The sequence below is a fragment of the Canis lupus genome, chromosome 8 (genome assembly GCF_011100685.1).
Source record: "Canis lupus familiaris isolate Mischka breed German Shepherd chromosome 8, alternate assembly UU_Cfam_GSD_1.0, whole genome shotgun sequence".
Lineage (NCBI taxonomy): Eukaryota > Metazoa > Chordata > Mammalia > Carnivora > Canidae > Canis > Canis lupus.
This window is the reverse complement of record NC_049229.1, coordinates 42,041,404-42,064,075: the sequence shown is the minus strand read 5'-3', so window position 1 is coordinate 42,064,075 and position 22,672 is coordinate 42,041,404. Positions and strand designations below refer to the sequence as shown.

The following is a 22,672-nucleotide window of genomic DNA, read 5'->3' as shown; positions in this document are numbered from 1 at the left end:
AACTTATCATTACTTCAAGCAACTAATTATTTACCTAATTATATGTGTAATGTCGGACTTCTCCCACTAGACTGTAAGCTGCATGAGGGCAGGATGTTACCATGTTCACTACAATATTCCCAGAGTACCTACTACATGGCTGGCAATCAATAAATACTAGTTAAAGGAATATACAAATGAACAAAAAAATCTTCCCTGGAAAAATGGACTTAAGCTAATCCAATGTTTAAAATAAGATTGGAATCGACAGAATTTGATTCAGAATTCACAGGATGGAACTTAGAACAAAGGAGAAAGACAGCTTCTGAGCCAGTGTTTGGAATGGTATTGATATTGCGGTTGAAGTGGTTGCGGGAGTGGACACTAAAGGTGAATTTCCTGCAAATACTCTGGACTTTAATTCTCTAACTAGAAATATGCCACAGATCTTGACCAAACCGAAGGACACACATCAAACTAAAACACTTTCTTAGTACTTTACAACCTTCAAAATAGCAACAAACTAATTTGAACCTGGTCACAGAATTATCCCTTACTATTTTAGCCCTCTTATTTCTCCCCTAAAAAAAAGTGTGCTGTTCAAAGCTCTGAGGTCAATGACAAAGGTAAGACAGGGCCAATCCCTAACTCCAATTCTAATTCTTCTGACCACTCTGCATTTGACGTATTTTCCTAGATCACAAGCTAAATCTGAACAAAAGAAAATACTTTATCTATTCGTTAATTTCAGAAGTTTCAAATGACACTAACATCCCTTCTTTCCAACTTCATAGAATTGAACTCCACTTTATTGCTCAGTGGCTACCAAATTTTAATATAAGATGTAAGATAAGTAATCTACAATCCATCCAAATAAATACATTTGCAAATCACTGAACAGACTTCTAGGCATCACATTCTGGGAAAACAAGATCTTGTCTACCATGCACTAAACCAATATGTTGAAAAGCTAAAGTTATGAGACAGGAAGTATAAAATAATAGTACTACCTAATGAGGATTTGTTATAAAAGACTTCTCAGGATGAAGCAAAGTTTTTAGTATTATTTGTTCAATCAATAAGCAAGCATAAATCCAATATGTGTACTCTGTGATGTAGACTAATGATGATAAGTTAGCATTACATAGACAGGGCATACTAAAACTAGGAGTATATTATTCTAGTATACTAAAACTAGGAGTATATTTGAGGTCCACAAATCCTACCCAAACAAAAGACAAAGATGACCTTTTGAAATATTACTATTAGCTACACAGAAAAAACTTCCTGCTGCTTCCTCATTCCCATAATTATAAACTGTCTCCCGTAAGCTTATAAACTACATAAATTTTTCACATATATTCTCATGAAAGGACTAACTCAATGATGTGAGAGTCAATATTTTTGAGGTGTTCATCTCTATTTTTGATTTTGCCTCATCCCAAAAGAGATTTTAATTTTTTTTAAGATTTATTTATTTATTTTAGAGAGAGAGAGAGCATGCACATGCATGTGTGCATGCAGGAGGGGGAGGCAGAGGGAGGGGGGAGAGAGTCTCAAGAAGACTCTGCAGACTCTGCACTGAGTGGAGCCCAATGTGGGGCTCAATCTCATGACCCTGAGATCATGACCTGAGCCAAAACCAAGAGTTAGTCACTTAACTGAATGCACCATCTAGGCACTCCTTAAAAAAGATTTTAATGAGATAAAGAATCATCTCAAAATAAAAATCATAATCAAATTATAATAAAATACACATATATACCGTTTGCATCTTTGGAGCACAGGCCCTGCTGACCATACATAGAAGTTCATGGACACCTTTATAACTAAGGCCAGTCATCTTCATAAGTTCCAGCGGGGAAAGACATAAAAAGTCCTAAAGAGACATAAAGAGACTATTTTAAACATATACATGCAACAAAGATACTGGAATTAAAAGGAAATTTTCAATGGACACTGTCCATGTGTAGATAAAGCATAACTTGTTGTAGATCAAAGATTTGTATGTTTCTTATAGTACTTCCCCCCAAATATGCCTTAACTGAAAGATATGATGCCATAAACTTAACTAATTCTCCAATGTAGTTAGCATATACCAAATAACATCACATAGCAGCAGCCTCCAACCCAAGTGTATATGAGCACTGCCCTGTGTTAGAGTTTGGGCACAAACACACACCAGAAAGTGTCAGGTTGAAATAGGTTTTTTGCTAAGCTGTAAGATCATTCAGAGGAAGTATTTAATAATTGAGACAATGAAACTGACTATAGAATTAAATGTTAAATCTCATACTTTTAAGAGTATTTCTAAGCATGAACATGAGGATTATTAAATGTATAACAGAGGAAACAGAAATACCATCAACACACAAAGCAATTTTTAAAAATTGCAGCATACTCTGAAAATCTGTCTTATTAAGGATTAAATCCTAACACAAAACCTTATTTAACCTCCTAAGAAGGAAGTTCACTAGTGTGCTTAAAAATGCAACATCTGCTCTATCCATTTCTCTCATTCATTGATAGGAAAATGATTCTATTAATTTATCTGGCTTGCAAGAGATATTATCCATTTTGAATACTATCTCCTCATTTGAGTCCTCTCATATAACTGCAAAAATTCTTTCAAGTGGACGAAAACTTCTCTAAAATCCCAAATAAATGGCATGCGTATACTTCACATTATGCTATAAGTATTCACCCCCGATCCGAAATGGAAACATATTGGAATCTGGATAAATGAAGTCACATTTGGAAATACAACCTCAGTGGTCTATTATTTTAAATTGGCTTCTGAAGAAGCACTATCATTCATCTTTTTATTTTTTTAGAAAGCTACATTTTCATTTTTCAGGCTTATTTTAGAGTTATTAAGGTTTCTCCATGAGAAAAAGTACGTAAGTTTTACCTGACAGGTAACAATCTGATATCTGTTCAGACGGTCACACAGCTCTTGTGATAAACCCACTCGTCTGAGCTTCCTGCTACTCATGGCTTCGGATGCAGCGAAAAAGAACCCTGGAAAGCACTGGAAAAGAATATAAGCAATAGTAGACAGGCTATCCAAAACATTCTACAAAATAAAAAAGTCTTCAAACTTCTCCAGTTGCAAAATGAAATGTATAGTTTTTAAAATATTACTGATAAAATAAAGGAAGGCTACAGAATCTAAATGTCCACCAAACATGCACACAGAAAAACAAGACAATGTAAGAATGTACATTTCCCACAATTCTTTGATATTTCTTATATGAATATAAAGCTACCACTTCACATTTGTATAGCATCTTAAGATTTTCAATGCATTTTAAAATTTTATTTGGATATATAATTAACCTTCAGGGAATACTTCCAAGCAGCACTCCTTAGAAAGTCTTTACTTTCATTGCACTGTAATAATAAATTTACTGTGCACCTACTATGTACCAGGCACTGTTTCAAAGCTTTACTAAATTATCACATTTAATCTTCTCAACAGCCCTATCTAGACATTTGATTATTGATCCAATTTTTACTCATGAGAACACTAAAACCTGGAAATGTTAGCTATTTCATTGTCACCAGAAAAAGCAATGGTGGATCCAGAATTTCAACTCAGTAAGTCTGACACTCTAAGGCTTATCCTCTCAACCATTACATCCTACTACAAGTCCATAATCATATTTAACCTCTCCTTTTTCTATGAGGCAGAGTAAATCTCCGAATCAAATGAGATTAGTTCAGGTCTTATTTACAACCTGAAATTGTTTTTTATTGTCTTAGCTGCTCACATTCTCACATGCAACTAAATTTCACTCTTCTTGTTGAACCTCACTAGGGCTAAATGAGGCTCATGAAATATTTGCCTTCAAAGAACTAGAACATAATCTCCGATTCCTTTCATAATGCATGCAAAGGAGAGGCTGAGATGGCAAGATATGCTCTGGATATAGTAGAACAAGGAACTCTTTGCTGTTCAGGGGAAAAAGCAAAAATACTTATCAGAAGAGGGGTGACATTTTGAAACAAAAGTACAGTCCTAAGAATGTAGATACATGTTTATTTCCAATACCATGGTCCAAATTCCTACATAACATCTACATTCTCTCAATCAAACGAACCCTCTCCCCCTGCTCTCTTTCTCACATTCACCTGTACTTGCACACATACACACACACTTCCCAAACACAAAATATATCCCTCTCATTTCTCTCAGTGGGAATTTGTCAGTATTGAATTGTTTCTCAAATAATTAACCAAGTGATATCTGCTGTATCATTTCCTAGTGTCTTTACGAATCAGGGAGTTCTGGGCAATAACACCATTTAGACTGATAAATTCAATCAAAAAGGAGAACCCAAACTACCTGAATTTTAACAATACCAACTCTGCTATCACAGCCTTATTAGGGCCACTCCCATCATTAGCCTGCACTATTGCATACTGCCCCTGGGTATTCCCTGAATCATCCAAAAAAAAAAAAAAAAATCATTAATCTGCTCCTTCTGCAGACACTTCTTAATCACACACTCTGCTGAGCCCCAGGGTAGGAAATCAATTAAGCATATTCCCGACCCTTTGGGAACTCACAGTAAAAGGTGAAAAGACGTGTATACACAAATAATTACAGTCATGCAGTAAGTCTGTCATTGGCATTTAAAGGTGTTATGGAAGTGGACAGAAAGAAATATCAAACTGGTCTGCAAAAATCAGGTCAGTGCCACAGATCCTGCCAGAGATAGCCACCTAAAAATTTCCTCCAAACCTATCACTGTCATCCTTTACAACTACCCATGGAACCGTTAGACCATGGGATAAATTCCACAGTTCTTAAGACCGCATGAAGCCCCTTCACCAAATGGTCTCTCACTTCCCTCTCAGTCGTACAACTGATTGCAAGGCCTAGATCCTGGCCTTGTTGGCAGCTACTTCACCCCCTGGTGTTTGTTTCCTCATCTGTAAAACAAGGGTAATTCAAATATCTACCTCATTAAGAATGTAGAGAAGGTTAAAGGATTTGGATGGCGCCTGACACACAGAGCTCAAGGTTAACAATCATTAACTCTACCAATTCAGCCAGCAACACATCATGTGCCGCCTCACTCATCTGCTCTCCAGGGGCAATAAGTTACTAGGTTACATACACAATGGTCAGTCAGCCCCGACTCCCTGACTCTGACTCTTCTCCACGAAGCCTGCCGCCAGCCAGCTCACTCTTCCTCTCCACTCTTGGCTCTCATCATATTTTGCACGTATTTATTGGATACCCTTATGAACGTATCGTCACAGCTCGTGTTTTTTTATTTTTTTTCCCACCAGACTTCAATGCCTGCTGTGTGTGTGCGCGTGCGCATGCCTGCACATGTAAACAGGGGCGAGGGAAGATGCTCTATCCTGAAGACTGGAACCTTCCCTCCTCAACAAAAATCCTCACGTAAGAGGTTCAATGAAAACTGCCAAGTAACAATAATAGCTCATACTTATTGACCTCTTATTATGTGCCAAGTACTGTTTCAAGAGCTCCCACCAGATATTTTAACCTCCTTTTTCAGACTAAGGATACTGAGACATTGAGCTGAAAAACTTGTACAAATTCTATCAGCTAGCAAATGGTTGAGTCCGCTTTCGAATCCAGAGATCAAACTCCAGGTTCCTCGCTTTAACCACGTCTTCTTCAACACCACCAGAAGGCGAGCGGACCCCAGACTCCCCTTAATGACGGGCTCCCCTGCCGAGACCCAAGCAGCCCGCAAATGGCAGAGGGGAGGTGGGCATCAAGAGGCCAAAAGGTAACCTAGAATCCCCTAAAAAGAACTTTTTCCAACAAGGAGCAGTGTCCCAGCATCCCCCACAAAAGAAGGCCAGAAGCCCCCAGACTCGCGGCAGGGTTCCTGTTAAGATGCGTATAGGCCTAAGGAGGAATGTACTGGACCAAAGAGAGATTCTCGGCTATCCTGAAATCCATAACACAAAGAGGGGCCCAAAGAAGGAGCAGGAAATAATGAGCGTACCCCCATTTCCCCCACAAACGCCCCCCACGCGAAACTTTCCAGTACCGGGTCTGCAGCATCCAACTTTCAAAGTTTCCCCCACCCCTCACGGTTCCCCGCGGAAAGCGCCGCAAAGCAACAACTCAAACGCTGATTGGGTCGTCCCCCTGGAGGAACATCCAATCAGAGGCAGGAAGAGTCCCGGGTGGGCTCCACTGCTTGCTGGGAATTGTAGTTCACATTATAATCGGTGGATGAGTTTCGGATAGTGTCTCAATACAGTGATGATCAAAATCCCGTAGAGGATCATCAGCTATGAGAGAATGAAGCCAGGAAAACCTTGCTTGGAATGGTCTCTTTTCTTTCTTTTGTCACTACATTTAAGAAACGTGTAATGGACCAAAGAGACATGTTAGTTCTCAGGGAATAAAGAATCCCCCAATGGTAGAAGGTTCTGAAAGAGGACTTGGTTTTGTCTTTGCTTTTTTCTGTTCTTTTTAAGATTTTATTTATTCATATGAGACAGCGCGCTCATAGGAAGAGGGGCAGAGGGAGAAGGAGGCTTCCCCCTGACCAGGGAGACCAACGCGGGACTCTATCCCAGGACCCCAGGATCATGACCTAAGCCCAAGGCAGACCCTTAACCGCTGAGCCACCCAGGCGCCCCTGATTTGCTGTTTTAACCACACTTGGGTGGGAAATAGTTTGGGAAATGCTTAATTGCTCAAATTGAAAACACATAATGGGGCGATGTAAGAGTCTGTAGTTTAAGATCATGAAGGAAACCAAACAGAAGTTTCTGTGTAAAAGCAGCTGTGATAAGGAAGCTTAGTAAACTGTTGCTTTAAGACTCAGATTCAGGTAACATATTTGCAAAAACTAGAATCACTATTGATTATATTATTATAGTAATATATTATTATTATTGTTATCTACACTATTATTTTTGCTCATTCTTTGCTCTCATCCCTGCGGTGCACACTATCTTATAGTTTAGCCTACCTTCTCCTAATTACTAGCCTGCACTTCTCAGAGGACCGTGAGCTCCTTGAGGACAGGGTCCGCAACCTATTCAACCTATAAAGTAGGGCCCAGCACCCCGTTCAACGAACAATTGTTAGGTAAACAAGCAAATAAATTAGTAGAATTAGGCAGAAAATGGGAATTCAGGACGTAGGATTCTGGGATTATAAGAGAGCCCAAGCAGAAGAACAAAGGAGGAGGATCCAGATTTCCTTACTCTCGTATCCCCCAAGGCCTGGCAAAACACTGTTACTGGCTAGCACTTGGTAAAAGCTGACTTCAAATGCTGGGGAATTAAAAAAGAGAAGAGGAAAAAAAAAAAAAAAAGAAAATCAAGGAACACTGATATTCCTGCCACCTGCTCCGCCGAAAGCAAAACAAGGTGTCGAGCGGGGGTGTGGGGTCAAAACTGAGAGGAACCATCACTAGCTGGGTAGCTGATTTACTGGGTCCTAGCGTTCTCTCTTCCGAAGAGCTCGCATCACGTGACACAAACAAATATGGCGCCTTATTTGCATCGTCTCTCTATTGGCCAATAGGAGTAGCGGCTGTCATCGCCCCACCCCCACCCCGCCGTCGGGCAACCTCCCGAATGGGATCTATCACCTGACTCGGCTCAAACATGGCTGCGCTGGAAGCCCTATTGCTTTGGGTACCGGGTGCGGGTGAGTGAAGCCGCGCTAGAGGAAGCGGGGGCGCTCTCCACGACCTCTGTAGGGAGCGTCCGTCAGCCCCAATCCCCACGGTCATCTAGCTCGGACACAGACTCTTCTGATCTTCACTCGTCTGCCTTAAGAGAGGGTGCAAACTAGGGAGGTTCCTACTGAATTTCTCATCCCTGAGGAGGCGACCACCTGGGGATTTGGAGTCGGAATGGGCGTAAAGTTAAGTGGGGAATATGAAAGTGGACTCATGGGTCTGCACCACGAGCTAAAACGATCATTAAGGTTAAATCCTGGGTGCGTGTAGAGGGATGGGATCCACCCCTTGGGGGAAAGGTGGAACTTCTCAAAAAGAGTAACACGTCAAGTTAAACTTAAAACGATAATTAGGGAAGTAAGTCCCGCTTTTCCCAGCCGGGCTGGTAGTTACTAGTTTCTCTAATTATGGTTCCTTCCGTTTCTCCTCACTGTGGTGTGTATTGTTTCTAGGAGGTGCTCCACGAATGAGAAAATTGACAATGTGTTCTGCGTAATTCATCTCTTTTTATCTCCCTGCACTCTGTGCTGGGAAAATGCATCATCCATTTGGAAAAGAGGAAATTGCTTCTCAGAAGCAACTTTTTGGGTTTTTCTGTGAGTGCCTTCGCAGAGGAGAATGGGAGCTGGCTCAGGCATGTGTACCTCAACTACACGAGGCACAGGGGGATATCCCAAAAAAGGTGGAAGATATACTTCAGGCGCTGGTGGTGTGTCCAGATCAGCTAAGGTAAGGGATGTCTCTTCATTCCAGCAGTCACAGGGCGGGAGACCAGGCCAATATTTGGGCCCTCACCTATGCTCTGAAGAATTCTCAGAGTGTATTTCACCTATGCTCTGAAAATTTGCCTGTCTCATACATATTTACTACTTAATCAGTATTGGTTTTGAATTATCATCTACTACATTTAAGCCTGGCCAGTAGAGTGCCTGAAACCACCATTTCTTGATTATTATCATTAAAGTAGATGGTGGAACTGCATTGAAAAGCATTTTCTTTGCCTCCAGAAAAGCAAACCCTGCTCTCTTCTTGCCTATGCAATTGAAGATATTACAACTTTTTTTTTTTAAGATTTTATTTATTTATTCATTATTCATGAGCCCAGGCAGAGGGAGAAGCAGGCTCCATGCAGGAAGCCCGAGGTGGGACTCGATCCCTGGACTCCAGGATCAGGCCCTGGGCTGAAGGCAGCGCTAAACCGCTGAGCCACCCGGGCTGCCCCATATTACAGCTTTAAAAAGAACTGGAAGTTAATTCACTGAAAGCTTTATTGTGAAATAATTATATAAATATTATATTAAAAGTTACATAAGGTTTACATTCACAAAAAGTGCAAAAAAAAAAAAAAAGAGTACCCTTTACCTAGCTTCCCCCAATTGTGGTATCTTATATACCTATTGTACAATGTCAAAGTCAAGAAATTGACATGGGTACATTTCTGTTGACTAGACTACAGACCTTATTCAGTTTACACTCCACTTTATTAATGTGGATCTGTTAGTATGTGTGTAGTTCTATGCAATTTTATCCAGGTACAGAATCATGTAACTACCAGTAAAACCAAGATACAGGACTCTTCCTTGCCACAAAAGAAGTCCCTCACTCCCTGGGAATACCTCTTTGTATTTGACCCCTCTTTGTACCCTGGCAACCACTGTTCTCTATCTGAATTTTTAATGAAGCTCTTCTGGCAATGCTATTAACAGCTAGTGATATGATAATTAAAGGTGCTATTTAGTCTCTCCCTCACTTTACCTTACTTTGGCAGCTATATTGTTTTAGTACATACAGGGTAGAGACTTAGGTGATTCTTTTTTCTCTTTATTTTTTTCCCCTTATATTTGGGTTCTAGCCAGTTTGTCTAAATTACTAACTTCAAAGAAAGCCTTATGAATTCCATAACCCTGTTTTTAGCATAGATTTAAAAATAAAGTCTTATAAAGTATTTTTGTTCTTTAAAACCACTTGATTCAATAAATAAATAAATAAATAAATAAATAAAGCCACTTGATCCAGTTTCTCTTTTCAAGAATATACTTCAGGGAGCCTTGCTTTTATGGTTTTCTATGGATGTTATTTTGTTTAAAAATAATAGATAGGGAGGTGGAGTAAGACTTTTTTCCTTTTTTTTTTTTTCTTAATGAAAGCTGCTAGCTCTGTTCTGGTTTTATTGATCTATCATATACATTTAAAAATTTCTCGTTAGGACAATGTCTTGCCTGGTTAGGTTTAAAACAAACTAAGCAGTGAAATCCAAGTCTTGGATCACAAAAGAGTAAAGATCAGTAGAAACTCTTTGTTTAGAAATTCTTTCTTTTTACGTTTTTCAGATGTGGACAGGACATCAATCCTCAAAGATTAGCCTGGGTCTGGTTTCTTGTACTGGAAAAATGGTTCTCCCAGGAAAAGGTAAACAGGTTTATATTTATATTATATAGATGTTTTCCTGAGGCCAAGACTGAGAAAAACTTGGAAGTAGTTATAACATTTCCTTTTCACCTCTTACTTCCTTTATTATGAGGTTTGTCATATTCCCCTTTCAGTATCAAGGGTGAGAATGGCTTAAATTTTTATTGTTGTCTCCTTACCTAAATTTACTCATTAATTTGCTAACATACATTAGCGTATAAAACCATCTGAGATGATATCATGTTAAATACCATTGTGAATCTTGTGCCTGAACAGAACTTTGCAAAACTAAGTGAAAGTGACAAGACAGCAAATAAAGTATGAACCTCATAATACTGAACGCAATATAATAAGTAATGGAGAATGGGCTGAATTGAAACCTTGCTGTTCTTCCAAAAAATCTCATTTTAATTAGTTCAGTGCAGTGAATACTAATAGATTTAAACCTCATAGATTAATAATTTAATAATCCACATGAATTAAACTAAAAGTTACCAGATATAAAAACAGAGTGAAAAAAAAAGTGAGCAAATTAATAGTGAAAAGCTTATAACAAAGTGCTTTTTTTTTTTAAGGCTGCCATTAAAAGCCTTTTTAAAAGTATGTGATACTTATCAGAAGTTGATACCCATTAGAGGAATTTCTCTGAGACAGTTTTGTATTAAGCCTCAGACTTGAAGATTTAAGTGAGGAACCTCTGACCCAGAAGAGAAGTAACTGGCCCAGGGACACACCATAAAGTTAGTTGGAAGAACTAGGGCTGGAACCAAGATCTTCTGACTTGAAGTCCCCAGTCTACTGGTTTTTCCACCTCCACATTATTTGAGGTGGCACTTAAAAGAAAGAAACCATAAATTCTGTTTTGTAAGTATCTATAATTCAGCCTAATTTTCTTTACTCCCCTTCTGTCATCAGAGTTAATTTTGCCTTCAGTTCCAGTTTTGCCTGACACTTCTTCACACAGCTGTTAAAAAAATAACAGAAATTACTAATCTAAATGTATCTCATATGCAGGTTTTTGCTAGTGTCTAAAAAAAAAAAAGACCAAGAAATGACTAGCAAGAGAAGAGAGAGAAGCAAAATTTAAAAATAACTGACCCCAAGATGATTGAATTGGCTATAGTTTCAGATCTAAAAGGGAATTAGAATATTTAAAATGTCTTCAGAGAAGAAAAGAAAAAGTGTCTATTGTTATTGACTAAAAATCTGTCTAGTCCAAACATGGAACTTGTCAAACCAGATGAGCTTTCCCCTCACTGAAGGGTATTTGCCTAATTCATGTCTGCTTTTTCTTTTTAAGATTTATTTATTTATTTTAGAGATGTGTGGGGAAGATAGGGGAGGCAGAGAGAGGGAAAAAGAGAATCCTAAGCAGGCTCCACATGGAGCCAGTCCCAGGGCTTGATCTCACAACCCTGAGATCATCACCTGAGCTTAAATTAAGAGTCAGATGCTTAACCAAGTGAGCCACCCAGGCGCCCCATTCATGGCTGCTCTGTTGCTTATTTTCTGCATAGTTGCTCAACCAGACCAGGTGGTTGATTTCACTTTGGTGGCTCCTTTGCGCAAACTAAGAATTGTTCCTATTTTTCCCAATATCCAAGACCATTTGGTCTTAAGGCTTCAGTGCCTCAGTTATTTAAACAGTTGTGGGAATGTTTTAAACTTTAAGCAAGGACCTCAGTGATTTAACTCTTACAAGGACTAAGATTACAATTCTTACAAGGACTTAGAGTAGTTCCACAAGGCCAGTCGCTATCCTGAGTGACCTTCATCTTGTAGGGGACTTGGCTGCCTCTTCTTTTCCAGTCTCCCACCTTCTGCTAAAAACTTCCTTTTTAATTATTAGTTGAAACAGTGATTTCATTTTCCCTTTTCTTCATCCACTTTGCCTTCTGCCTTTTTATCTTGCAGTGATTTATCTCTACAAGTGGAAGCATGTGTGCAAAGATTTAACTGCAGAGATGTTCACTGCCGCACTGCTTCTAATAAAGGAAAGCTGGAAACAACTCCTATGTCCACAGTACTGGACTGGCTAATCTATTTGTAAAATACCATGCCACTATTAAAATTATGTGGTAAATGAACTTTCGGTGACATGGAGGGATGTCATACTCTGCTACATGAAAAAACATTTTAGAAAACTATGCATTTGGGATGCAGTCATTTATGACCCTGCATGTGCATAAAGCAATTTCACTAGTAACAGAATTATAAACTAAGGAATCCTTAAGGTTCTAGATTAAAGTCCTGATGTCTTAACCAGACTTTGTTCTTTATCAGGCACCTGCTGTCTGGACATCTTATCTATTCCTTCCTCTTAGTCTTCAATAGAAACAGTTAACTTTTAGCCTTCCAGCATGAATTTTCTCCACTGACTTCTAATCGCAAGCATTATGTAAGCATTCAGGTGGCATAAGTGCATTAAGGAAGGACATGATAAAAAGAAATAGGATTTTGCACCAAATACACACTAGATCATGTTAGTCTCTGATACAGTGAGAATAGAGAAAGTGTGATCTTGTGTTCTAAACCGCGCCCCTCCCCCCACAGTCTTGCAGATGCTTCTTGCTTGAGATAGGAGACCTTAAAATAAAATATAACTCCTGGAACCTTTAATCAGCCATGTGATTTACAGGTGTCTATAATTTAAAGCATTGTTGGGGTACCTGGGTGACTCAGTCACTTAAGCATTGGACTCTTGATCTCACCTCAGGTCTTGATCTCAGAGTCGTGAGTTTAAGCCCCATGTTGGGCTCTACACTGGGTGTGGAGCCTACTTAAAAAATAAGTAAAGAAAAAAAAATAAGTAAAGAAAAAATAAAGCAGTGTTTGTTAGGATTTGTCCTAGATTTTACTCTTATTTATATTTGCGTCTGGAGAAGGAGAAACTATAATTTTAGTTTTAAGAACTAGGTAAAGGCAAGTTATTGTGAAACAAGCAGGTCCAAGAAGAGTCCAGAGTTCTTTCCTTCATATATCAGTTTCCTCTGATGGTATGTCTCACTAACAAATATTTGGTGAGATCACTTTTTCTTTTTCATGCTTGAAATAATTGGAAAATAATTCCTAACCATTTCATTTTTAATAAAATATATGTTCAAGGTACAGGTTTGTTTGCTTTAGAGATTAAACAAAATTTTTCAAATGTGTTGAAACATGGCACACAGTATCTGGCACATAGTGTTTAATAAACATTAGGTCCCTTCCTCTTTCATTTTCCAACTTATAGTGAATACCAAAAAACCAAGGTTTGGACCAAAAGAGGATCAAGTGGGTGGTACCCTCCCAGGCTTACTCATAACTGGGTGTTTGGACACTGCAAGGGAGATTCTTGGAAAAAAGACTTCGTGTGACAGAGAAGTCACATGAAATGAACAAACCTAGGAATTTGAGGCTTATCCATGTGGGATTTAAATATTAGTGTTTAAGAGGGATATACATCCAAGTTTAGCTGTTTTTGTTTATAAAGAAAAGTATCTCAAGATGCCTGGGGTGGCACAGTCAGTTCGGTATCCAACTCTTGGTTTCAGGTCAGGTAATGATCTAACGGGTTATGAGATCGAGCCAGGTTTTGCACTCAGCAGAGTCTGCTTCAAGATCTCTGCCTCTGCCCCTCCTCCCCCTTGTGCGCACTCTCTCTCTCAAATAACAAATCCTTTTTTAAAAAGAAGAAAAGTGTCTCAAACATATCCAGGGTTAAAAGTACTTTATCTTAGAGAAACAGCAGAAATAAGACTAACTGGAGAGAAATATTTGCTTATTATTTGTTAAGTAAAGCGTATTTCTAATCTTTATGCTTCTTTCTTACGATTTTTCTAGAAATTACTCCCAAGTGTTTTTCGGAGAAAGCTTGAGTTTCTGTTATTATCAGAAGACTTCCAATGTGACATTCCAGAGGACATCTTCAAGGTGAGAGAGGGCTTGGGAGCCATCTGCTGAGGGTTATAGTCCCTCAACAAGCCCAGCTTGTAACTGATGACATTGGCCAAGACCAGGTTGGTAGAGGTCCTTCTAAAGGAGAGTTCAGAATTATAATAAAGCATCCTGATTTTAGAATCCTTAGAGTTGGATTGTCTGGAAGTACTAAGTATAACTGGGGATTAAAGGAGTTTTTTTCATTCCATGTAAAATAAATATATAACTTAGATTTAAACTTGGTATTTGAATTTTTCACCACTAGATCATAGGGAGTATAAAGGGAGAAAGGAAATGGTATTTGTTGAATACCTCTTCTATAACAGGTGCATTGAATGTGATAATTCTCACAATAACCTTCTGGGGACAGATTCAAACTAAGTCTTAGCCATATCTATACTTAAGTGCCTAATGTGTGGCCTGAGGGCTGGTACAGATTTTCTTCATGACCTGACCACCAGCTAATTAAAAACATATTAACAGTAGGATTTAGGATAGGAACTTTTCATTTGTATAGGTCAAGGAATCATGACCCTGTGACCACCTTGGAGGCAGTTAATGAAGAAGCATCCCTGAGCATTGTCCATGATCATGATGCTAAAGCATGGGAAATCACCTACTTCCCCATCCTGCTTTCTCCCTCTACACTAACCATGCAAACAAATTATAGGCTATAGAAGTTCTTGCCTTCACCGGCTTACCACCTAGTTGGGGAAGAAAAGACTAATACACACATGCCACAATTATGGACTAAACCAGATGGTACGAATTTTGAGTACTTTGAAAGCCCAGTAAAGAAAGAGAGTTATGTGGGTTGAAGGTATCTGGGAAGGTTTTTAAGGATGAGGAATGGGCTATACCTCAAAGATGGAACCCCTAGGCAGTTGAGCTCTCTCTTTGCCTCCATCTCTTCATTTGTAAAATGAGGATAATATTAGCATCTTCCTCTTAAGGTTGTCGTAAGGATTAATTTAACTTGATTTTTCTATGTAAAGGACTCAGCACAAAGTAACTATTACAAAGTGTTTGCTACTGCTCCTATTATATACACACTGAAAAGAGGAAAACATCAAGGCATATGAATGATAACATCCTAGACATGCTCACCATGAATCCCTTGCTTCATCCTCTGTTTAGGAATTATATGAGGCCTTAGCTCAAGATACAAGAGGCCCTATGCTTGATGGAAATCAGAGGCGGGAGAGCTGGACCCCTCGACTCAGCTCAGAAGCTGTCTCTGTGCTCTGGGATCTTCTGAGGCAGGCTCCCCAGCCAGCACAGGCCCTACTGGAGCTCCTACTCCAAGAGGACGACGGTACTGGCCTCTATGGCTGGTCTCTGCAGAAGGCACTGGTGGACCTCATTCGAAGGGCACTTGAAGCTGTGCAGGGCCCTGCTGCTGGGCCCACTGGTATAGTAGATGCCATCTACAGAGCCCTGCGGAGTCTGCATTGCCCTGCAGAGCCACTTGGGGTCAAGTTACGTCTCCTGTGTGAGGAACTCTTGGAAGTCTGCAGGGCTGAGGGGAGTCCCCTGCAGGAGGAGCAGGTGCTCAGCTGCCTGCTACACAAGGCCGGACAGAGCCTGGTATCCCTTTACGGCCATACCTATGCAGAGAAAGCCACAGAAAAGTCAGTGAAGGCCATACCCTCGGGAAAAGGTGTGTGCTCTTTGCTGCTGCTTCTTGCATTTTGGTAATTCCACTGTACCCAGCCTCTGAAGTTCCTCTAAACTGGTGCCTTCCAAGTTGCTCAGGAAATCTAGTGGAGAGGCTAAGCAAAAATAGTAAAGTGTTCTTTTGTAAAAGTAGAGTTTGTAGTCCAAGATTGAATGATGGAAAACATAAAGTAATAGCAATACCTAGAAAGACCTTTTCAGAAACTAATGAGAGAAGTAAAAGTGTCTTTAAGATAAAAGTGTAGGAAGCCTGGCTTAAGTTTTTAGAAGAGTGAACTCTTACATCTGTTGGTTTTTTGAATGGGCTTTAGCTTAGGAAGGAAGAGCTCCCTATTCCCCAGTAACCTTGTGTGGTTTAATTTTTTTAGTGTCCCCTGATCATCTAGATCCTGAGCAGGCAATGCTAGCCCTGTTCTCCAATCCTGACCCAACCCAGGCTTGGAAATCAGCCTATTTCTACTGCCTGAGCAACAGCAAGCACTTCCTTGAGCAGATCCTGGTAAGTCAAACTTACTCATTCTCCATCACAGAAGGACCCAGGGATTTTCTGTAGGCTTTTCCATTTCTCATTTCTCTCCCACTTGTTCTCTCCCAACATAAAGCATTCTAATTAGCGGTGAGTCATTTGGTGTGTCCATCACAAAGTCCCAGGGGAAGGGAGGCTCTGAGAACTAGTACCATTCATAATTAGAACTGCATTCGTTTTATATTCACCCTTTGGTGGGAACTAAGATGTTCATACATATAAGCTTTCTAGAAGGTATGAGGAAGAAAAGATGGTGGCAGCAATATGTTGCCTAGCTGACAGGGGACTTGAATTATTCTAACCTCCTTCCGGACCACAACTGAGCTTTAGTTTAATTCAACAAATATTTATTAACCTCTTCCTGTGTGCCATGTACTGTGCTAGGAGCTGGGGTTGTAACAAGTCAGTCCCTGCCTTCAGAGGGCTTACAGTCTAGTGTTTGTACTCAACTGGCCAATTCTGTCATTGTCTGACCTCTCCCTGCTTTACCATAAAGCTTCCTACGCTACTTAAAAAGCAGCAGGTAACCGCCTACAGCAGCTTCCATTGGCTTATAGGTAACAGCACTAGCACTGCTGAAGGAAGAAGACTTCCCAAGTCTTGGCTGCCTACTAGACAGAGAATTTAGGCCTCTCAGTCGACTGCTTGTGCTCCTGGGCTGGACACACTGCCAGAGCCTAGCATCAGCCAGGAGGCTGCTCCAGACACTCCACAGGGCCCAGGTAACTCTCACTCTGCAGCGTGAGCTATGGGGCTTCGAATTGAGGCAGAATACAGGGTCCTGAAGTGGGTTACAGCCTCTGACCCCGGGTGCCTTAGTCAGTGTCTCTTTCTTCTCCCATATCAACACAGGACCAAGGCTGTGACAAGCTCCTCAGGGATGCCTGTGATGGGCTGTGGGCTCACCTGGAGGTCCTGGAGTGGTGTGTACAACAGAGCAGGTATAGTCCTGTCCAGCCAGCCCCCTTCCCCACTGTTGGATGGACTTGACCCCATGCTCTGCACATGTACCATTTCAGGTTCCTTCCACATTTATGTTTGAATTGACAGCATTGACTGATCATTCCGACTGTTAAACCAGGAAAGGAACAATTAATTATTACCATAGCCATAAGGTTATAACTAGAGGATAATTTGAGGATGACAGTGAGGAATGAAGCAAAAGTTCACATTTCCTGAGCACTTTCTATCTGCCAGACATTGCTTTAAGCCCTTTCAGTAGGTGATTTCACTTAAGCCTCACAATCATTCTGTGAGATACATCCCGATCTTGTTCTAAGTGTAAAGGTAGGACAACTTAAGCCCAGAGGAGTTAAATAACATGGCTAAAGTGATATAGCTAGTAGATGTGGCCCACATTCTTAGGCCTGTGTTATCCTGGATCACACATTTAATCAACAACTGCCTCTCGCATTGTGTACAAGGCTGTGCTTCCCTGATAATTTAGCCTTAGATTTTTCTGAGATCCAGGTTCTTGGTTTGTTCTTCATCCACTTCACCAGCACTTCCTAAAGTAGAGTAGGCAGAGGGGCAAGTAGTGGGGGGCCCTTACTCAAAGCAAAGCAGAGAACCTTGGGTCAGCTCTTAGCTGGGAAGAGTATGGAAATTGGGAAACCTGATCTTTAGGCCCTTTCTAGGTCCTTTCTAGACAAGTAGAGGTGACTTGATGGATGTACTTTCTGATGGTAAACAAAAGCTCTGCTGTGTCCTAGACCAACTAGAATTTAATGTTGAGGGAAGTGAAACCTGTGGTGTCATGGGCCAGAGAGAAAGAGCAAGAGGGAATAAAGATGGATTTTTCAGAGCACTAATATAAACTCTCTCTCGGGCAGCCCCGGTGGCGCAGCAGTTTAGCACCGCCTGGAGCCCGGGGTGTGATCCTGGAGACCCGGGATCAAGTCCCATGTCGGGCTTCCTGCATGGAGCCTGCTTCTCCCTCTGCCTGTGTCTCTGCCTCTCTCTCGTTCTCTCTGAATGAATAAATAAATAAATCTTTAAAAAAATAAAAAATAAATAAAAAATAAACTCTCTCTCTTTCCTACCTCTCTATTTTGCCTTTCAGTGACCCTATACCAAAGAGAGATCTCTTGTGTCATTTACATGGTGGAGACAGCCACTCTGTGCTCTACTCTCTCCATCACCTTACCAACCTTCCAGCCCTCAGGGAGGAAGATGTTCTCAAGCTCTTACAGATGGTGCCAGCCAAGGACCCCCAGCAGGACCATGGTGAGTTGGCAAGGAATGACTTAGGCAAGCTTTCGTCTTAGGACAGTCCTGCACCAGTTTATCTCAGCATAAGATTTATCTAGAAATGATCTGTCAAGATGGGTGGTCCAGCAGGTGCCTACTAGATTAGCACCGTTTGCCCCAGTCAGATTATGGGATGTAGGGACACTCTTCTCCTTTCTTGGTGAGGTATGGGAAATCCTACGAGAACAGTCCCATAGGAACCTTTGTCCTCATGGAACCTTCTCAGGAACCATTCATATACCTTCACCCCAATGAAGCAGAATTAGGACCTGCCCTCTGAGTTTATAGCATTTGTTATGGGCAGTATTTTCCATGCTTCATAAACTTCCTCCTAGCACATTCTGTGCTTCCTTTCCCTCCCATCTCTTCTGCATAATCTATTGAATAAATAAGTTTAGAAAAAAATACTTGCCTAAAATAATAACAAAGCCTGGTTTTAACCTTGGATCTCTGCTTAAAACTGAGCTCCACATTAACAAGCTGTTTTTAAAAAAAATAAAAATAAAAAAATTTAAAAAAATTAAAAAAAACAAAAAACAAAAAACAAGCTCTTTTTGGTGTCAAAAACACATCATAACAAAGCCAGAACACAGACCAGGGACACTTAGCTTTGAGAGAAATAAATGTTTCCTTATGGCAGTAGATGTTTCTCAACATAGATACTGCTTTGATTTACGTTTTATTGTTATTTTTTTTAAAGATTTTATTTATTTATTCATAGACACAGAGAGAGAGAGGCAGAGACACAGGCAGAGGGAGAAGCAGGCTCCATGCAGGGAGCCCGACATGGGACTCGATCCCGGGTCCCCAGGATCACACCCCAGGCTGCAGGCGGTGCTAAACCGCTGCGCCACCAGGGCTGCCCTGATTTACTTTTTAAAAGAACCTACTGCTAACTGGAAAACCAGTTTTCTACATTCTATTTATTTTTTTAGGAAAAGTAGGCAATCTGTTTACCAAATTTCCTAAAGGAACTAGAACACTCTTTTTTCACATACAAGTACAAAAAGGTAGACTAAACATTAACTTGACATTTTAATTTTTTTTGAAAAGGCAAACTGGTATTTTAAGAAACATAAGGGAAAGCCTTGTTAAATAACCATGAGGGCTATAGTGAACAGCCACGTAGAGGGGAGGTGGGGTGGGAATAGAAAACAGGGGCTGCATGTTGGTGTTGAGTGGAGGAGGGGCCCAGGCCCTGTGCAGGCCAAACTGACAACAAGGAGGAAGTGTGAGAATCTGAGCCTAAAGAGCAGTAGGTCTTTGCTTTGGCCATGCTTGTAGCCCTGTCTGAGAGACCTGGCTCTGAAGTTCTGCCTGTTTCTCTATAATTCAGATTCAGCTGAAGCCCTAGTCCCAGAGCACCTGAGCCGGTGTCAGAACCTGACACTCTACCAGAGCTTCTGTGCCATGAAGTATGCCATTTATGCCCTCTGTGTGAACTCACACCAGCACTCCCAGTGCCAGGAATGCAGAGACAGAGCTTCAGAGGACCTGGCCATGGCTGCAGAGCCAGCAAATGATTCTCTCTCCTCCCCAGGTACAATACTTCTCTCTACCACCTATCCCAGATGTAAGCTGGTAACAGCCTATCCCAGTGAGTTCTTCATGGAATTGGGAGGTGGCCTTGGTTTTCTTATGCCCGGGCATAATTTCATCCATTTATCAGCCTCCATGAATCAAAAGGACATGGAGAAGACAAGTGATTTGCCTAAGTTCTAATGGAGTCTGATCCCTTAGTGCGGTATTTTCTAAATGCTTCTTTTTTAACTACAACCCGCAATGAAAATAACATTTCACATAACACTCCTGTTTGTACTTAGGTATGTAATTTGCATTATATATATAAGATAATATAAACTAGTTATTTAATTATATTTATATGATATATAATTATATTTTATAATTATATATTATATAATTATATTTATATGATATATAAACTAAGTTTTTTGTTTTTGTTTTTTAAGATTTTATTTATTTATTCATGAGAGACCCAGAGAGAGAGAGAGGCAGAGACACAGGCAGAGGGAGAAGCAGGCTCCATGCAACAAGCCCGACATGAGACTCAATCCCAGGACTCCAGGATCACACCCTGGGCTGAAGGCGGCGCTAAACTGCTGAGCCACCCAGGCTGCCCTATAAACTAAGTTTTAAAGAAACAGTATTTACCCTTCCAAATGGAGCATTTATATATATATATATATATATATATATATATATATATATATATATATGATATATATCATATATATGAGATATATAACATATATATGAGATATATAAACTAAATTTTAAGAAAGAATACTTATCCTTCAAATGGAGCACACTCTCGATTATTTTTCTGTTCTTTTTTTTTTTTAATGTAGCTCTCTAAGTCAATGTCCTGGGTTACAACTTACATTCTGAAAGAATGTCATGTTTTATCCTCTTTTCTTTTTTTCTTAATCACTTAAAATTCCTCAACTTGCTTTCCATGACTAGTGGTCAGTTTATCTCTCTCATGTGGCTTTGGAATAGACCTTCACCTGTGAGCATAGTCTTTTTTTTCTTTTAATATTTTATTTAGTTATTCATGAGAAAGGCAGAGACATAGGCAGAGGGAGAAGCAGGCTCCCTAAAGGGAGCCCAGTGCGGGACTCAATCCCAGGATCCCGGGATCACACCCTGAGCCAAAGGCAGACGTTCAACCACAAGCTACCCAGGCATCCCAGCATGGTCATTTCTGACCAGTGAGTATTTCTTGAAAAATCTAGGTAGCTCATGATGAGTGAATGAAAACATAATTGAGAAATAAGGAGTCTCTATACTGCCTTCATTCCAGGTACTGAAGTGCTTATCAGAAACGAGGGATAATACTTAAAAGCAAAAACAAAATAATGAGTGTTCAGTAAGCTATACTCTTAATTAAGGTAGCAAAATCTTTCTGCAAATCATGAAAAGACATGGCTGAATAGTCTCTTATTCTTCTGACTATAACTGCTTCCCTTAGTCATTAAAAATAAATGAGTTAAAATCAAGAGAATGTTTGAGTCTGGCAAGTTTATAATGTTTGCATTTTCTCTCTTCTCTTTCTCTGACCTCTTATATGTGCTTCTTTAGGTGCTTCAGATCTCTTTTCAACATACCTAGCCAGATGTCAACAGTATCTGTTCAGTATTCCTGACTCTTTGTGCCTGGAACTTCTAGAAAACATCTTCTCATTGCTCCTCATCACGTCTGCCGATCTTCACCCAGAGCCTCACCTGCCCAAGGACTATGCTGAAGATGATGATGTCGAGGGGAGGGGCTTTTTGGTGTTGAGGTCACCATCAGAGAGCCCTCAGCACATAGAACAACCTGAGAGGAAATCAGAACAGGGTTGCCAGGGAGTCCCCAGCAGCCTTCCTAATATAGTCCCAAGCTGTCTGAAGACAGATCCAAAAAACAGTTCCCCAGGGCCCCATGGCCACAGCTTTTTGGACCTAAAGCACTTTACTAGTGGTATCAGCGGGTTCCTAGCTGATGAATTTGCGATAGGGGCCTTCCTCAGGCTTCTCCAGGAGCAGCTGGATAAACTCACCAGCCACGATCCCCCTGAGAAGCCAAAGCTGCTAGAAGGCCAGAGCTGCTCAGGAAGCAGAGATGGACTGCAGAGCCGCCTGCACCGGTTTTCCAAGGTTCTCTCTGAGGCCCAGTGGAGATACAAGGTGGCAACAAGCAACCAAGGCTCAGGTGAGAGGAGACGGAGAGCTGGTGGGTCCCAGAAGTGAGGAGGTTAAAAATGCCAGGAATGTAGGAGAGAGCGAGTTATGTAGGAGTCACACCTTAACTTCTGGCATATAACCATAGCAACCAGTGTCAGAAACCTAAGAGCCAGTTCAGATCTTCCCCTATCTGTTATCCCAGGAGGCAGGTCAAGTCAGAATTGGACACTTCTATGTGACCCATTGTTTGCTGTTGCAGAGAAGCAGCCTTCCCGAAGATACCGGCCTGTTGCCACAGGGTACCTGAGTCTCCACCGGAGGCATCGGACAAGAAAGAGCTGGCCAGGTACTCTAAAAAGCTCTCCCCACTCCTCATTCCAATGTACCAGGCAAGTGGTATGCTGCCACTTGTCTAGTATTCTTTAAAATAAAACACATGGTCCAAACAAACGCAAGGGATCTAAGATTATTCTAGTCCCATTCCCCCAAAGTAACCTTGCTAATAGTTTTCTTCCAGAAATTTTCCATGCAAT

General features: G+C 40.6%; 2 protein-coding genes across 15 annotated transcripts in view; one reads left to right on the top strand and one right to left on the bottom strand.

The window, feature by feature from the left end:
• Nucleotides 1-7,215, bottom strand: part of RAD51B (RAD51 paralog B) — a 683,946-nt gene extending 676,731 nt beyond the window's left edge. For 9 of the 11 annotated variants that reach the window (XR_005363452.1, XR_005363449.1, XR_005363450.1 and 6 more), the window contains exons 1-3: nucleotides 5,973-6,077; nucleotides 2,891-3,010; nucleotides 1,745-1,858 (exon numbers count right to left, since the gene is read on the bottom strand). Coding sequence is in view for 6 of the 11 variants with exons in the window: in XM_038545040.1 (XP_038400968.1) it covers nucleotides 1,745-1,858; nucleotides 2,891-3,010; nucleotides 5,973-5,978 (240 nt within the window). In the remaining 5 variants the exon portion in view is untranslated. Of the gene's footprint in view, nucleotides 1-1,744; nucleotides 1,859-2,890; nucleotides 3,011-5,972; nucleotides 6,095-7,191 lie in introns of those variants that run through there. The other 2 variants (XM_038545044.1, XM_038545043.1) reach the window with 2 other exon arrangements.
• Nucleotides 7,216-7,544: 329 nt separating this feature from the next.
• ZFYVE26 (zinc finger FYVE-type containing 26) overlaps nucleotides 7,545-22,672 on the top strand; it is a 63,361-nt gene continuing 48,233 nt past the window's right edge. For 2 of the 4 annotated variants that reach the window (XM_038545035.1, XM_038545039.1), the window contains exons 1-12: nucleotides 7,545-7,639; nucleotides 8,126-8,402; nucleotides 10,004-10,082; nucleotides 13,905-13,994; nucleotides 15,138-15,660; nucleotides 16,046-16,176; nucleotides 16,761-16,925; nucleotides 17,056-17,144; nucleotides 18,266-18,429; nucleotides 19,790-19,993; nucleotides 21,556-22,167; nucleotides 22,399-22,485. In XM_038545035.1, the coding sequence (XP_038400963.1) occupies nucleotides 8,209-8,402; nucleotides 10,004-10,082; nucleotides 13,905-13,994; nucleotides 15,138-15,660; nucleotides 16,046-16,176; nucleotides 16,761-16,925; nucleotides 17,056-17,144; nucleotides 18,266-18,429; nucleotides 19,790-19,993; nucleotides 21,556-22,167; nucleotides 22,399-22,485 (2,338 nt within the window). In that variant the 5' untranslated portion in view covers nucleotides 7,545-7,639; nucleotides 8,126-8,208. Of the gene's footprint in view, nucleotides 7,640-7,659; nucleotides 7,859-8,125; nucleotides 8,403-10,003; nucleotides 10,083-13,904; nucleotides 13,995-15,137; nucleotides 15,661-16,045; nucleotides 16,177-16,760; nucleotides 16,926-17,055; nucleotides 17,145-18,265; nucleotides 18,430-19,789; nucleotides 19,994-21,555; nucleotides 22,168-22,398; nucleotides 22,486-22,672 lie in introns of those variants that run through there. The other 2 variants (XM_038545036.1, XM_038545037.1) reach the window with 2 other exon arrangements.